Raw genomic sequence first — 15,268 nt, 5'->3', positions numbered from 1 at the left:
TTTTAAAAACAAGGACTTCTGCTCTTAAATTGCATTAATAAGCTAAGAGGCCAAGATTTATATATTTCTTACTATGTAATAGTTATTTGTAATAGTCTGAGCATATCAATTGGAACACTAAATTTCAATGTTAAAAACCCATGTGACTGGTTTCCCACTCCTTACTTCTGGATGTACAGTCAGCTGTAGGTGTGAAAAAGGTTCAGTGCATCTGTTTATGCTAAGATGGTGTGTCTTCAAAAGTACAGTGACAAGCCCCCCTCATGGGACTAAACCAGCTAAGTTTTGCTGTCGTCATGTGAGTTCTAGGTCCTAAAGTTTTGTTTATATATCTTGGCAGACCATGTGTCCGGTGTGTCTGGACCGGCTGAAGAACATGATCTTCATGTGTGGTCATGGCACCTGCCAGCTGTGTGGTGATCGCATGAGCGAGTGCCCCATCTGCCGCAAGGCCATCGAGCGCCGCATCCTGCTCTACTAGGTGACAGAACCCTTGGTTATCCACGGGGTGTTTCCTTACTCTTCTTGCATCCTGTATGCCCTCCCAGGCAGGGGAATTATCAAAAGAAAATGTCATATATGGACATCACATTCTCCACAGATATGTCTGGGTACCCCACTGGCACCAGCACACCAGCCACTGGACTTCTCACTGCATTTTCCTGCTGCTCCTCCTGACTGATTCGCCACAGAGCTACTCGCATGTCACCATTGTGCTCTGCCTTTGCATTTGTTGTCCTGTGGCCTTTTATCGTCTTTGTGTACGTGGCTGAAGCACAGAGGTGCCCCCCCAACACTTGATGGAAAGTATTTGTCCAGCAGGTGGCTCTGTCATGCAACAAAAGCTGATGCTCTTCTCATTCCCTCCCTTACATTTAGCTGTCAGCCTTAATCCCCTTTCCCTGCTTCTGACAGCAGTGAGCCGTTGTGTGGACAGCTTTCTACGACAAGGTCAACCTTTTTATTTCATTTTATTATTGTATTTTATTTTACGTTGTATTTCTGATGGAAGTCTGTTGTAGTTCAGTGTTCTCGGCAACAGTAAAGGCAATGTAGTATTGAGTCCTGTCATTGAAATTAAGTTCAAGTGAAATCTCAGAAACCCCCCCCCCCGTATTTCTCAGTGTGTCCCTGTGCATGCTGGGAGCCTTGTGAACCCTCCATATGTGCCTGAGATGTGCACAATGGGAGGACGCACACTTTGGGCACGTCTGCTTTGAGAACCTCGTTTGTCGATGCTGCCATGGAGGAGTCCCTGTATGACACTGCTCTGACTGGGACAAAGTTGCCACGGTACGCACACACTCCCCCACCATACTGCGATCTCCTGTCCTCACAGCCTGCGTTGGAATTGATCTTAATAAAGTGCAGTCGTGTTACAGTGCTTGAAGTCCACCTGGACCCGCTGATAAGGTACTGATAGGGCCGCTTAATTGCCTGGCCAGCACATTCTCACGGCATGCTGGCCTGTACCTTGTTTACCAGAATGCAGGCCTCAAGCACCAGGAACTTAGTTCCTCCACTCCTGCGACATTTTTCAAGGCAGCGCAAGCTAGTAATTTAGCAGTGAGCTCTGACTGGCTACACAGTTATGGACCGGCTTGTGTTTTTCATATAACAGAACAGTTCCATATGTTCTGTTTAATGAAGAGGTTCTTGGCGTTAAGGTTGAACAGTCATGCTACAGCTTGCGTTCCAAAGCTTTAAAGGGGATATGACATGGTATCCTCAAAGTACAGTGTGACTGGGGAAAAATGCATTTTTCCAGTACAGTTTCCTTGTAAATTATTTACGCATACTTTTGGGAAGAGGGTACTTAAATCCTTTCCCCACCCTCCCATTAGATTCTTCAGCTGTTGTCATTTACAAGCTAACGTAAGAACTACAGAAATCGATCTGGCTTCCCTTGCCGTAGAGGATCAGTGTTTTTGTTGTGCTTTGCTTGTGTACATGAAATATTATTACTGCTTTCCCAAAGCTAAATGTGGCTTTTCCCTGTTTTCCCCACAAGTTCTCTGTGTAGATGTCAACGTTAATGGAGCGAGCCGCGAGTGCTGACAGACGTACTTGCCAATCGTGTTTTGAGATAGAACTCCATTGTATTTGCTAGCCTTAATTGTTACTGTTTGCATCATTACATTTCATTGTCTTTTTTTTTTTTTTTTTTTTTTTTTTTTTTTTTTCCTTTTCTTCAATGCATTAATCCAAAAGACAGGTTCCGTCAAGCTAGTGGTCAAGAAAGTATTGTTTTCATTTGAAAGTGCTGTTTAATTCCGATAAGGCAAGGTGATAAGTGGGGCCTTGTTTTTGCATCGCTAATGCAGCATCAACAGCTACAGGCTCTAATTTCCAAGTGTTCTCTTTGATCATGTTAACATTTTAAGCTAGATGCACTAATGTACTTTAAAAGTAGTATTGCATTGTAACTTCCAATAATACGAAATGCCTTTTTTTTTTTTTTTTTTAAACTTTACAGAATATACATATGTTTTTTTCAACCTTATAATGGAAAGGTTTTAATATAGAATTCTCTTCCTTGGTTCTGGTTTCTTTGTGACATGCTGTAGATCCTAACATGACACGCTGTTGGTTCTGTGTTGCTAAGCGCTTTTAAATAAAGGTGATATAACACTACCAGCTCTGACAGATCTTGAGGGTGCCTGCTGTCTTTTTGGGGGTCTCGGAGGGAGCCTCAGCCTAATGGCATCACTCTGCCCGTGGACTGTTGGGGCAGAGGACACCAGCTGGGATAGATACTTAGCATTTTGTTTTCTTTTTCTTTGTTGTTTCACACTCTCCAGTGGATTGGGGTGGAGGGGGGTTCTCAGACGCATGCTCTACACTTAACTTGCAAAAACGAGCCCTAATGGAAAGTGCTCTCAAGGGGATTGCTGGAGGGGGGGTTGAACAGCTCCCCCCCCCCCCCCCCCAGCAAAAGGAAACACATTGGTTTAGTCCATCTCCTTCACATTGCACCATGAGGGAATTGGACAAATTCGGTCACTTTGAGACCCATGGACTGCCAGGCTCAGGGAAAACTGCAACCATTTCTCCAGCCTGAGCCGTACAGGATTTCAGACGAGCTTGATGTTGAAGCTCCATGGTCCATGAGCACTCAGTGCTTTGGTGGCAGGTTTGGTCAGAACAAAGTCATTTTGGGGTGCAGGGCTGCATGAGGTTATCTTTACCTCACCCCCCACCCCCAGCATGGCCCCCTGCCTTCACATGAGGACAGGCCTGTCATCAATCATTGCGTCCGACAGTCAGTCCCCTCCTCTCAGCCAGGGCACTGGAGACGACACTATCTCCCCCCCCCCAAACTAGAGGACTGTCCATGTGTTTGTTTTCGGGGTCCTGTGGCTCGTATCAGCAATTGTTCAGACCACCCCGCTGGAGAGAGCTCTGCAGGGGGGCACGCGGACAGTGACTTTGACCCACATGCATTAAAAACTTCTAAGTTTGAAGCCCTGCAGATTTTTGTGAAAGTTAAAGTATCCAGAGCCACAAATAAGATTAAAGCATCATTTTATTCTCTGACTATGCCAGATAAAAATGAGAAGTACAGAGCTACCAGGCTTCATCCTGTGACTAAGGTCAAAAAAAAAAAAAAAAATCTGTCCTGTTTAACCTTTTGGTGTCTTCTCTTGTCCTACTCTTTATCCTGTTCTGCTGGCTGAAATCCTACAGAGGAGGTGATGCATGTCTCAGGCTCCATCAGGAGTTAGCTGAGCATCATTCTAGGTTTGGGAGCGAGTGTCTCTTGGAAATTAATACTGTGCTCTCAAGAAGCAACACCAAAACCCCGAGACCAGCCACTGCTCATAGATAGATGACATTAACTGTGCAGGGAAAAATGGGAAAAACTGGCAACAAATTTCTATTACATTAACTTTTTACTGTAATGAAAGCACTTTGTCCAAACTGAGACAAGTAAAGCCATGTGAAAAATTACTGATATAATCTAGCTTGAAAATAATACTGAAGTTCACCTCTGTGAGCTGACACTTTCTGAACTACATTTACACCAAAAATGGACATAACTCCATGCTGACTTCGATTTGTCGGGGTGGAAGGAGATTTACTTCCTTTTATTGAAAGGTTCATATATTATGTCAAGCCTATGGATTTTGCTTTAGGTCCAGAATACATCATAATTGTCTATTAATATTTATATTGCATTATAACCAATAATGTGCAGTTAGTTTTAAATGATCTCTATATTTTCACTTATTGCTCTGTGAGTTTTATATGGCAATTTTTCTGTTCTGTGGTGGATGTGGGCAAAGTACACCCTGCCTGTGGAGGCCGCTCCGCCTCTGCTGTAAAGTAATAACACAGCCCTTTCTCACCCCCCCCCCCCCCCCCCCCCCCCCCCCAACAGCCCCAACCCTGGATTGCTTTATTGGTATTGATTGGGCCAAAGTTTCAGCCGTCTCCTCACCTTTGACTGAGGTGGGAATGAAGGAAAAGCATGTTTCATATAGTGAGGCAATAACCAGGGTAAACAAACCATGTAGGAGATGGAGTGAGCTGCCTCGATCCTCAGACATGATGCGTTGGCCTCCTTTCACATGTTGAACCAGCGTACAGCAAATGCACACCTAACACTTTCCCATAAGTCGGCCATTTTCTTATTGTCTTCTACTCTTTGTCTTTCCAAGACAAGCGAAGAACTGTTTGCTAGAATGGCTTTTCTGGGAAACATGGACAGCTGACCAACTGAGCAGGGATGGAGGGGAGGGCTGAAGTTGGCAGGTATGCCAACACAAGTTTTCTAACTGTGACACCGAGGTTCGCTACTGAATAGCAGCTACAGCCACATGAATACTGATATAAAAACATGTGAGAACCCCAAAGCTGCAGTTTGGTGTCTCACCCGTATAACTGGACGTGGTCAGTTCTGTGTCATTTTAAGGATACCATTAATCCGATAGCTGTAAATTGCTTTGGATGAAGAAAGATGTCACCTAAATACTGCATAGTATTCCCTGTAAGTTTCACTGGAGGACGGTGTCTGATGAATAAATATAATTCTGATAATCAGTATGGAGTGAGCAGAAACATGAAAGATTCTGAAGTCGTGCTGTTTTTTTTTTTTTTTTAATTTAAAAACAAGCCTTCAGCACATAACACATTTTCACAAGATAATTTTTGTATTGGTAGCCAACTGAAGGTGTACCAGTCTTGAAGAGAGAGTCGTGACCTTTGTGTCTTGGCTCTGACTGGCCGCCCAAAGCAATGTGATCCAGAACCCACTGTGCTTATCAATGGTAGTAGACTGCGACTGTAGTTTGATACCTGGTACTGAAGCCTGCAGTCACATTTACAGCTCAAATGTTATCGTTCAGATGACACTTTAAACCGCTTTATCAATATATAGTTATTCAAGGTTTATGAGCTTTGATAAAAATGCTACTTGCTAAGTGAGGTAATTACCAGCTGTTCTGATTTTTTTCATTCATTATCTGAGTACATTCCGTGTGCATCTGGGGGAAAAAAAACATATGCCATGCCAAACCATATACAATTGGAGAAATAAACTTAAGGATTCTAGCATGACTACAGCAAAACCTTATCATTCTATTATCTTTAAAATGGCAGGTTATCATAATTGCTTATTTAATATTTCTATAAACTCCTCCAAGCATAACCTTTGCTTGGGCTGTAAACTTGTCACACGGTGCACATGGTTCTAAGCTCTGAACTAAGTAGCGCGATGTTGATGTCCGGCACACACTTAGCCCTACTGAATGCGAAAGGCTGAGGTTTGAGAAGCAGTTAAACTTTTATTGTCAATATTATTTTCCCCACCTAAAGCATTTCAGAACCTTTATTCTCAGCTTCAGCTGTCCTTTCTTTCAAGACATTATTTACTGGTGGGCACAAGAAAACAGCAGGGATATTCCAGTACTATTCATATGCAGTTAATCAGGACAACTACTGTTATTTTATGCTTTTTTTTAACATGTAGAAGTTTATATATAAACAAAGAAAAAGAGAAGAGAGCTGCCTTGAACTTCCTCACTGGCATGTTTGCTGTGTATTGTATACACGGATCTGGTCTCCTCCAAATATGGAGCTGGGAAAAGATCCTGCATTCTAAATTTAGTATGCATGTCTCATACATATGAGTTGTTTCAAAAAACAGAAGTTCAAATTCTGTTTTTTAATATCTTGAATGCATAATTTACTTAACAGGCAAGAAAAAATTTTATTGTATCCCTACATGTTCTGCAGTTTCACTCACACCTGGAGCGACAACATTGATATGTATGTTGTTATGCATTATTCCTCAGCAAAGACTTTTTCCAAGGCAATTTGTATTCTACCTTCTTCTGCAACTTTGTATTTTACTGCAGCAGGGCCCCTGCTTAGGTTTCAGCCAGTGCCCTTAACCACTGTGCTGCCTAGTGTTTTATTTAATCAAAAGTTTTGTCAGATTCGCCAATCTAAACAGTCCAATATAAGGTGACTGTACAGAGGCAGAAGCAGCAGGCATTGTGACATCCATTGTTCTGCTGTGCTACTGCGACAGGCCCACCCAGTGCCCACCCTGTGCCCTGAGAGGAAAGACCCTGCACCTTTCTGAGACTGCTTAAAGCCCCATGCTTGAATGTTGTGCATCGCCTGTTGATTCAGGGCCAGCCCTGGACCGTCATGCTGAGATAAAGAGGTTAGACATTAACTTTTTTCCAGGGGCCATTCGTTAGTTTCACACAGGCCCACTGAAAGGGGCTGCTTTCAATGGACTCTGGAGTATTGATTTTTTTTTTTCCCCCCCCTCTTGCTCTCTGCCTCTTACCCTTCTTTTTCATGACTTTGTGGTCTTTTTTACCTTCATTGACTAACCTGCTCTCTGTCTTCAAGACTACAGATTTCCATCTTGGAAGCAAATAGTTTTTGGGGTTTTTTTTAAACTAGAATCTGGGGTTATACAGCCTCTAACACGTGGGCTCAGTGGCCTGGCCTTCAGGAACCTGGGTCCCCCACAAGCTGGTCGATTGGTCTCTTTTCTGGATCTGTCAATGCACTCCTGACTAATTCTGAGGAACTCTGACAGGACAGCAGAGGCTTGTGTTTCTGAGTCAATCAGTATGAAACACAAGATCCCCAGCATGCCTTCATCCCATGCACACACCTACACATCTGCTCCTGAAATCACATATCAAATATTTTGAATAATATATAAATGAACTCACACATGGCAAGGAGGGCCAGGTGGCAGGTGATGGGTTCTCTGCTGCTTGAGAACAGCCCACCTGGTGTCCCAGCGACCTCCTGAGCACCATCTGTGTCAGGAACTGCTTTCTGTGGCTCTTTAGAGTGTGTGGGAGAAAAGAGGGTTATGAAATCTGCTAATGCCCTCTGCCTTGTTATGCCCTTGGTGTCACATGCAGTCCCTGGGAATCACACCCACCCTTGGGTGTGGGAGGTAGTTACAAGGGCAGGACAATGGTGCAAATAGGTGAGAGGACTGAGAAATAATATGTCAGAATGACAGCCCGTACTAGACCTTTTTTTTTTTTATTTCACTTGTGTCACTCCATCCAAATGAACAAACTACTGTTTCAGTCTCTGGAAATTATTCATCCTAAACATAAGCCACAAAACACAGAAAAATCTAAAACACATCAGGCACATGCCACTTTCAAGCCTAATTGCAGATACTGTAGGTAGCTGTACGTAGCACATCAGTTTAGAACAGCATTTTTGATGCGATAGCTGTATCACCTTCACTCACCATTTCAAATTTCATTTTACATTTGGGAAAAGAATTCTGCTTACCTGGTTGTAAGCGGACACCACTGACACACTGTCTCACGCTGTGACAGATGACCAGCCACTCAGACAGGACTGGCACTGCTCTGGAATGCTGTGTATGGGGTGACGATTGGGCTGTAATGTAAAGCAGCTCCTTGTCTGGTAAGGGTGGAGGTGGGGAGGTGAGAGACGGTGTCCTGCTGGATAAGTTTGTGGGGGGGCTGGTTTCGTGACAGAAGCTCCTCAGGGGGCAAAGTTCACAGAGGCACCAGGGGTCCTCCTCGTTCTCCTTCTCCTCATCTGCTCCATGCCAGAAGTCTTTGTCTTTTCATCTTTAAACTGGAATGCAAAGGGTACATTTAGCACCAAGAAATGAGTTCCATTTAACTGCTGTACGTACCAAAATGTTTCCACCTCTACCAATTAATTCTGAATTATGTACCGACTCCTTCCAGGGAAGCCAGGCAGTAGCTACGCAGCATAATGATGATGACATAACTCAAGTAAGTCTGTACCAGGTTTCAGAACTACTGCCAACATTTATCAGGGCTTTCAATGGAATGTGACCTGATGTTTTGTGAGTGTTGACAGTGCAAAGAGTTTAAGTCCCACCTTCCAGCATCTAGCTGTCCATACTCTCTCTTACTTTTGGTTTCATTGGGTCAGGATCTCTCAGGTCATCACCATCATTATCACCATCATCTGGGCTTCATTGGTAAGAGGACCCTTGGCTTGGTGTTCCAGAACAGGTCTGCAGGACATATTTACATTTATTCTTTCAGCAGAAGCTTTTCTCCAAAGCAATTTAAAATGATTATTAATTAGCATTTATCTGACACCTTTGTCTAAGGTACCTTACAATGCTGGATAGACTGCATTAAATTCCCTACTTTGACACACCCATTTACACATCAGAGCAATGTAACACACTCGCTCACACACACTAATGGAAATTTAAAGTCAGCAATTCACCTGCAACATGTCTTTGGACTGTGTATGCAAACCAGAGCACCTGGAGGAGACCCATGGAAACACGGAGAACACGCAAACCCTACAGACGGAACCAGACTTAAACCCATGTGGCAATACACAGCCCAGGTGCTAAGGCACCAGTGCTACCCACTGCACCACACAAATGATTGATCTGAAAAGAGGGACACCAGCAGCAGATTTTTCACTTCCCCTGTCTTTTTATTCCTTGGTACCTGGGGGACTAAGTTGTGTACACACCTCCATCTGCCAGGTGGCCCTCTGGGGCTTTTGTTCTTTGTGCTCCCCTGGCTGTAGAACATTGGACTTTGGAATCGGCCAGTCGTAGCCCTGTCAAATCCAGAGATGAGGGTCCTTTGGATAATGTGCGCTTTATTTTACTGTAGATGAAACAAAATCACATTTTTTGATGTTTATACACATAAGTAGTTCCTTCTTGTCTTTTTATAAACAGAATTTTAAAGACTCAATCACCAAGTAAGAACAAGTTAGAAAAATGTTAGTATATATTATATTGCCAATTTGAATATAATGTTGTTACATTTATTTAATATATATTAAATACTTTGACAGTGATATTGAAAAATTATTGTATAAATGACCAATAGCAGGTTAAATGATACATTTGTGTAGCTGCTTTACTAGGAGCCTTGGTGTTAGGGAGGAGAGCTGGGCTAGGGGGAGATGGTGTTGGCAGACGGGGAAAGCAGCCGAGGGTCATCCCAGGGTTAGGCTGACCCCAGGCTTCAATCCCTCCGGCTGTTGACGTAGTACAATACGGGCACACAGTATATTCAGGGGGTGGCAGATTCATGCGTGCTCTGGGGCCTGATGAAGGTGTCTGTCAAGGATGGAAGCGCCTTTGCTTGGGGAATCAAGGACATGAAGGGGTGGGCAGGAGTTGTGAGTGACCCACAATCCTTTTCTTCTGACCTTGGAAGGGCCGCTGGGCTGGTCTAAAGAGCATAGCAGCTGGAGGCCTTGAGCGAGTTTATTAGTTTCTGTATGGAACCTTGTAAAACTTACAAGGTTTTTATTAAACTTTTGTCTATGAGGTGTTGTCTTTGTGCACATTTTTATATTAAAAAAAAAAATCAGGCAATTTAGAACTTTGAGAACTTTCACTGCAGCCTACAGGTTACATGTCATTAAAAACCCAATCTTTTTTCACTGAAGCATGCATTGTACAACTTGCAAAAACAGAAAATACTTTGTAAGATTATGAAAATACCCAAAAGGTGTGGTTATAAATTGGCATGAATCCATATTTTAAGCAGAAGAAACAGGAGAAAAAGAATTAACATTGTGTTTCCTCAAGCGGTTTTCTGCAATTAATCATTACTCACATCTACATTCATTCACAGTGGGCTTTTTCAAGCAAATACACCCATAGGTGTAACTGATAAGAAAGAAATTACAACTGTGCACTGCTAATTTGAATATCTGCGTCCTCCCTTCCGTGAGTATGTATGGTGGATGGAACCTTGGGATATGTGTTTGGGGAGGTGTGTTAACCATTAACACTGATGTATAAGTGTGTTACTGATTGACAGGTCCTGTTCCTGAGACCTGGGTGGGGCCCAAGCAGGTGTCTGCTTGCTATTCACGTCCACTGTCTCACCTGGCTTCTCCTGTCATCCATGGGCCTTTGAGAGCCAGTTTCCACAATGGAATGACCTGAAAGAAGCCATCTCATAAAACCCTTCAACTTCTGGGGAGTGACTCTACAAGACACCCTTCCACCTTTATGTTGTAAAATCATCAAACATAAACATGTCTATTACACAGTCTAGCAAGTCTGATCTGACATTTAATGATCCTGCTCCTTGTCAGGGCAAAAGTTCAGTGTCTCCCAGGGCTCTAACATATGTCAGCATGGGGGATGCTCTGTCCACAAAGGAAAAAGTAACTGAAGCCAAAGTAATACCTGCAGAGTCTGGTACCATGCATGCCCTGAGAATCTGAACAATGAAGTAACATACTCTGTTGCATATGAGGACTGAAGGAACATACAAAGTGTCTTCCAGCTGCCTTGGTGAGAGTGTGAACACCTGCTGCTGACAGGGCAGTTACAGAACCCCTGCCCCATCCCATTACGAACGTACCTGAGGTCACAGGAGGGAGCTGTTTTTTTCAGAATGAGATGAGAACTTCTGGCTCTTTCCAGTACCCTTCTGACAAAATCATGCATGTGTGTCATTGAAGACCTAAACACAGCTATTAAATATGTTTCATGAGTTATATCTTTAGGCAGGCTAGCAGTGCGTAAATTACTTGAAGAATAATTTCTTCTTTTTTTTACAAAACACTAGTAGTGGCCCAGATTTATACCGCTAATTTTACCATTTTGAATTAGCAATAATGGTGTAAACTGAAGAAAACACTTGTTCCTCTCACTGTCAGTAAATACACAAAACACACTCTCACTAATAGTACCAACAAGACAATAACCATTTATATACAGGCCACAACATGGTAATTTCAGAAATAAAAATTCCAAAAAAGCAAGAATCTCAACAGGAGACAAAATGAGATGCATAAGACATCTCATAAATAAACATCCCATCATCATAAACATATAATATACATACATAGCCTGCAGCTTATATAAAAATGCATCTTTTAATCTTTTAATCATAATCTTAAGAAAAAACTCGTAACTCGTCTTAATGATTTATTTATGTTGGTCTCTCACTCTGTGGACAGACTGCCAGATATAGCAAACCACTTACCATTAGTAACCCTCACTTACTTGAAGTTCACTTTTATTTCCCAGTGGATATTGATATCTCAGGCAACTTTAGCTAGTTTACTCAATAAGCCCTGAATTAAATCGCTCCCTTCACACAGTGCATCTTGTTTCACAAGAACGCCTCAGGCTCAGGATGCCGTCCTGGACCGTGGACGGTTTATCACACTGACAGTTACGTCTTCGTTTCGACACTGAGTTCTTTTTCTTTAACCTTTTCGTACTTAAAACATCTTCACGTAAATGCACTTTCCTCATCACTCCCCGAGGCTCTAAAACCCGCGGAGAATAATTAATTTTCTTTATAATTTCCTAGAAGAGGTTCCCTGAAAAACGATGTACTCAACAAACTCCATGTTCCTGATCGATCACTTGATCGTTATGCTACACAAAGTAATCCCGTTTCATATACAGAGATACGGGCGCGGATTGATTTACTATAAATGTATCGTACAGTGTCTAGCAATGACTTCCAGTTCCGTTCCGTACCGGAAGCGTTTGCCATGAGTTGAAAAAGTAGGGAAAAAGGTTGAGTGTGGTAGGCCATGAATTAAACTCATATTTCAATTAATTCGTAATAATTCCCATTTACTGGCCAATAATTACATGACCACAGTTTGAAGAAAGTTGGTGCGCAACACCATAAGATACATGGACCATTGGGTGGTGGTCCAGTATTAACATATCTACCCTGTTTGTTTGCTAATTAGTAACATGCCATATCATATGCTTCTGTCCCAGTGTTGGAGAATGATTTGCAAAATTATTTCAATTCTTGCAGTTTACACATCTGGAGGGTTCACTTAATTTTGTTTGAACACTTTCCAGGGATTTAAACTGTTAGCAACTGTTGTTAGTCCATGTCTGTAAGTACTACATTACCTTCTGTAGTGATGTCAATGTATAATAACTTCAGTTTTCGTAGTCAGGCCAAGGTGGGTTTGTACTGCTGTCCAGGACTGTTTAAATGCTATGACCTGCATACTCTGTGAGTTGGCAGGGCATTTCCCAGTGAATCTCTTTCTGGAGACTGGAGGGTGGGACAAACACAGCAATACTGACCTTGGAAGATTGTGTGTGTGTGCTGAAGATCAGGTGTTTCAGACATTGTGGTGCAGGTTTAGCAGGTAGAGTAGCAACTTTACCAAGCCTAGGCAGTGCAACTGACTGTTCATTCACTGAAATAAAGAAAATCTTTCATCTGTATTATATGTGACTTATTGAAGTACATAATACAAAAGTATGACCTGATGTTTGACCTAAAACACGGGTTTTATCCTGCAAAGGAAACAGTGGCACAGAATATGCATCATCTTTTGACAGTTAAAATAATCTTGAATAATTTTTTTTAACCTGCTGATGGCTGCATCCATGTACATTGTTTCTTGGCATATTGCCCTTTTGACCTGGCAGCTCACACTGCTATTTAATGATCCCTGTGCACCGTGGTTGCTTTACATATTGAGCCACAGTTCTAGTCTTGAGGAGTTGCCTTTCAGATATCTCACAAACACAGGCTGCAGGGGCAAGTTCCTTCTCAGCTCTATCAAAGACAGTGATCTTTTCTGCAACTCCATGTGTGAAAAGGGCATTCTCGGTTGGAAGAGATGGTGATGGTTTGGGTGATGTCTGGATATAAGGAAAGATTTTACTGTCCAAAAAAGAATATAAAAACTAGCATCCATCCATCCATTTTCTTAGCCGTTTTATCCTTCTAGGGTCGTGGTAGCAATAGGGAGAGCAGGGAAGCCCAGACATTCCTGTCCCTCGCAACTTCCTCCAGCTCAACCTGGGGGATCCCCAGCCACTCCCAGGCTAAGTGGGAGATATAATCACTCCATCGGGTCCAGGGCAGACCTCGGGGTCTTGTCCCAGTTGGCTGTGCCCAGTATACCTCCAAAGGGAGGCGCCCAGGGGGCATCCTTACCAGATGCCCGAACCACTTAAACTGCCTCCTCTTAATGTGGAGGAGCAGCGGCTCTACTCTGAGTTCCTCCCAGGTAGCCGAACTCCCCACTCTTTAATGGAGAGTGAGTCCCACCACCCTGCGGAGAAAACTCATTTCAGCAGCTTGTATCACCAATCTGTGGACCGACCAGTAAATGGAGAGCTTTGCCTTATGGCTCAGCTCCCCCTTCACTACCACAGTCCGGTACAGCGACCACATTACTGCTGCTGCTGCTCCCAGTCTGCAGCCGATCTCACACTCCCTTCTCCCTTCACTTGTGAATAAGACCCCAAGATACTTAAACTCCTCCACCTGGGGCAAATTCTCTCCCCTTACCTGAAGGGGGCATGCCATCCTTTTCCGTGAGAGAACCATGAACTCAGACTTGGAGGTGCTGATCCTCGTACTAATCGCTTCGTGCTCGGCTGCAAACCGTTCCAGTGCGTACTGGAGGCATCTGTGTGATGGTGCCAAAAGGACAACATCAGCCGCAAAAAACAGAGACATCACCTTCCAGCCCCCACTTAGAATGCCCTCCTGACCTCGGCTACACCTTGATATCCTGTCCATGAAAACCACAAACAGGAGTGGGAACAAGGCACAACCTTGGCGGAGTCCAACACCCACATTGAATGGGCTTGACTTCATGCCGAGTATGTGGACAGAGCTCTTGCTCCGTGTGTACAGACCAAATGGCCCGCAGTAGTGGCCCCGGCACCCCATACTCCCAAAGCACCTCCCACAGAATTTCTCAGGGAACATGGTCGTAGGACTTCTTCAAGTCCACAAAACGCCTGTAGACTGGATTAGCGAATGCCTATCCCTCTCAATTATCTGTGAGAGGGTAAAAAGCTGGTCCACTGTTCCACGGCCAGGATGGAATCTGCATTGTTCCTCTTCAATCTAAGGTTCAGCTGTCGGCCGGAGCCTCCTTTCCAACACCCTGGCATAGACTTTCCCAGGGAGACTGAGAAGTGTGATACCCCAATAGTTGGCACACACTCTCCGGTCCCCTTTCTTAAAGATAGGGACCACCACCCCAGTTTGCCAATCCAAAGGTACTGTCCCCAAGGTCCATGCAACATTGCAGAGGCATGTCAGACATGACAGCCTACAATATCCAGGGCCTTAAGCAGTTCCGGGCGAATCTCTTCTGCCTTCGGTGCATTGCCACTGTGGAGCTTTCCAACTACATCAGTGACTTCCACCAAGGAAATGAATTCTGATACCCCAGAAACCTCTAGCCATGACTCTGGTAAGGGAGGCATATCTCTCGGGCTTAAGAGTTCCCCGAAGTGCTCCTTCCACCTCCCGACAATGTCCTCATTTCTTCACCTTTGCTGAGCGCAGCTTGAGTGAAGCTCCTCCGATCCCTCCTGAGCCGCCAGATGGTTCTCCAGAACCCCTTTGAGGCTAACAAAAACTCATTTTCCATAGCCTCTCCAACATTCTCCCATGCTCTGGATTTTGCTTCTGCAACTGCAGCCTCTGTTGCCTTTTTTGCCTGCCAGTACCTATCTGCTGAGTCAGGAGTCCAAAGAGCCAACCAGGCCCTAAAGGTCTCCTTCTTCAGCTTAATGGCTTTCCTCACCACCGGTGTCCACCAGCGGGTTCTTGGGTTGCCTTCATGACTGGCACCAACAAGCTTTTGGCCACAGCTGCGCCTTGCTGCTCCCACAATGGTGGTTCTGAACAGAGTCCATTCAGACTCCACGTCTCCTACCTCCTCCAGGACATGGGAGAAGTTCTCACGGAGGTGGGAGTTAAAATCATTCCGGACAGGGTCCTCCGACAGTTGTTCCCAGCACAACCTCACTATA

General features: G+C 43.9%; 1 protein-coding gene across 6 annotated transcripts in view; it reads left to right on the top strand.

Annotated features, from left to right (window-relative positions):
* The window catches only part of mib1 (MIB E3 ubiquitin protein ligase 1), a 59,416-nt gene extending 57,683 nt beyond the window's left edge, over positions 1-1,733 (top strand). For 5 of the 6 annotated variants that reach the window (XM_018757791.2, XM_018757789.2, XM_018757788.2 and 2 more), the window contains one exon: positions 341-1,733. In XM_018757791.2, coding sequence (XP_018613307.1) covers positions 341-481 — 141 coding nt within the window. In that variant the 3' untranslated portion in view covers positions 482-1,733. The remainder of the gene's footprint in view (positions 1-340) is intronic. The other variant, XM_018757786.2, reaches the window with a different exon arrangement.
* Positions 1,734-15,268: the final 13,535 nt, after the last annotated feature.

This window comes from Scleropages formosus, chromosome 7 (genome assembly GCF_900964775.1).
Source record: "Scleropages formosus chromosome 7, fSclFor1.1, whole genome shotgun sequence".
Taxonomy (NCBI): domain Eukaryota; kingdom Metazoa; phylum Chordata; class Actinopteri; order Osteoglossiformes; family Osteoglossidae; genus Scleropages; species Scleropages formosus.
This window is presented reverse-complemented; position numbering and strand designations above follow the sequence as displayed.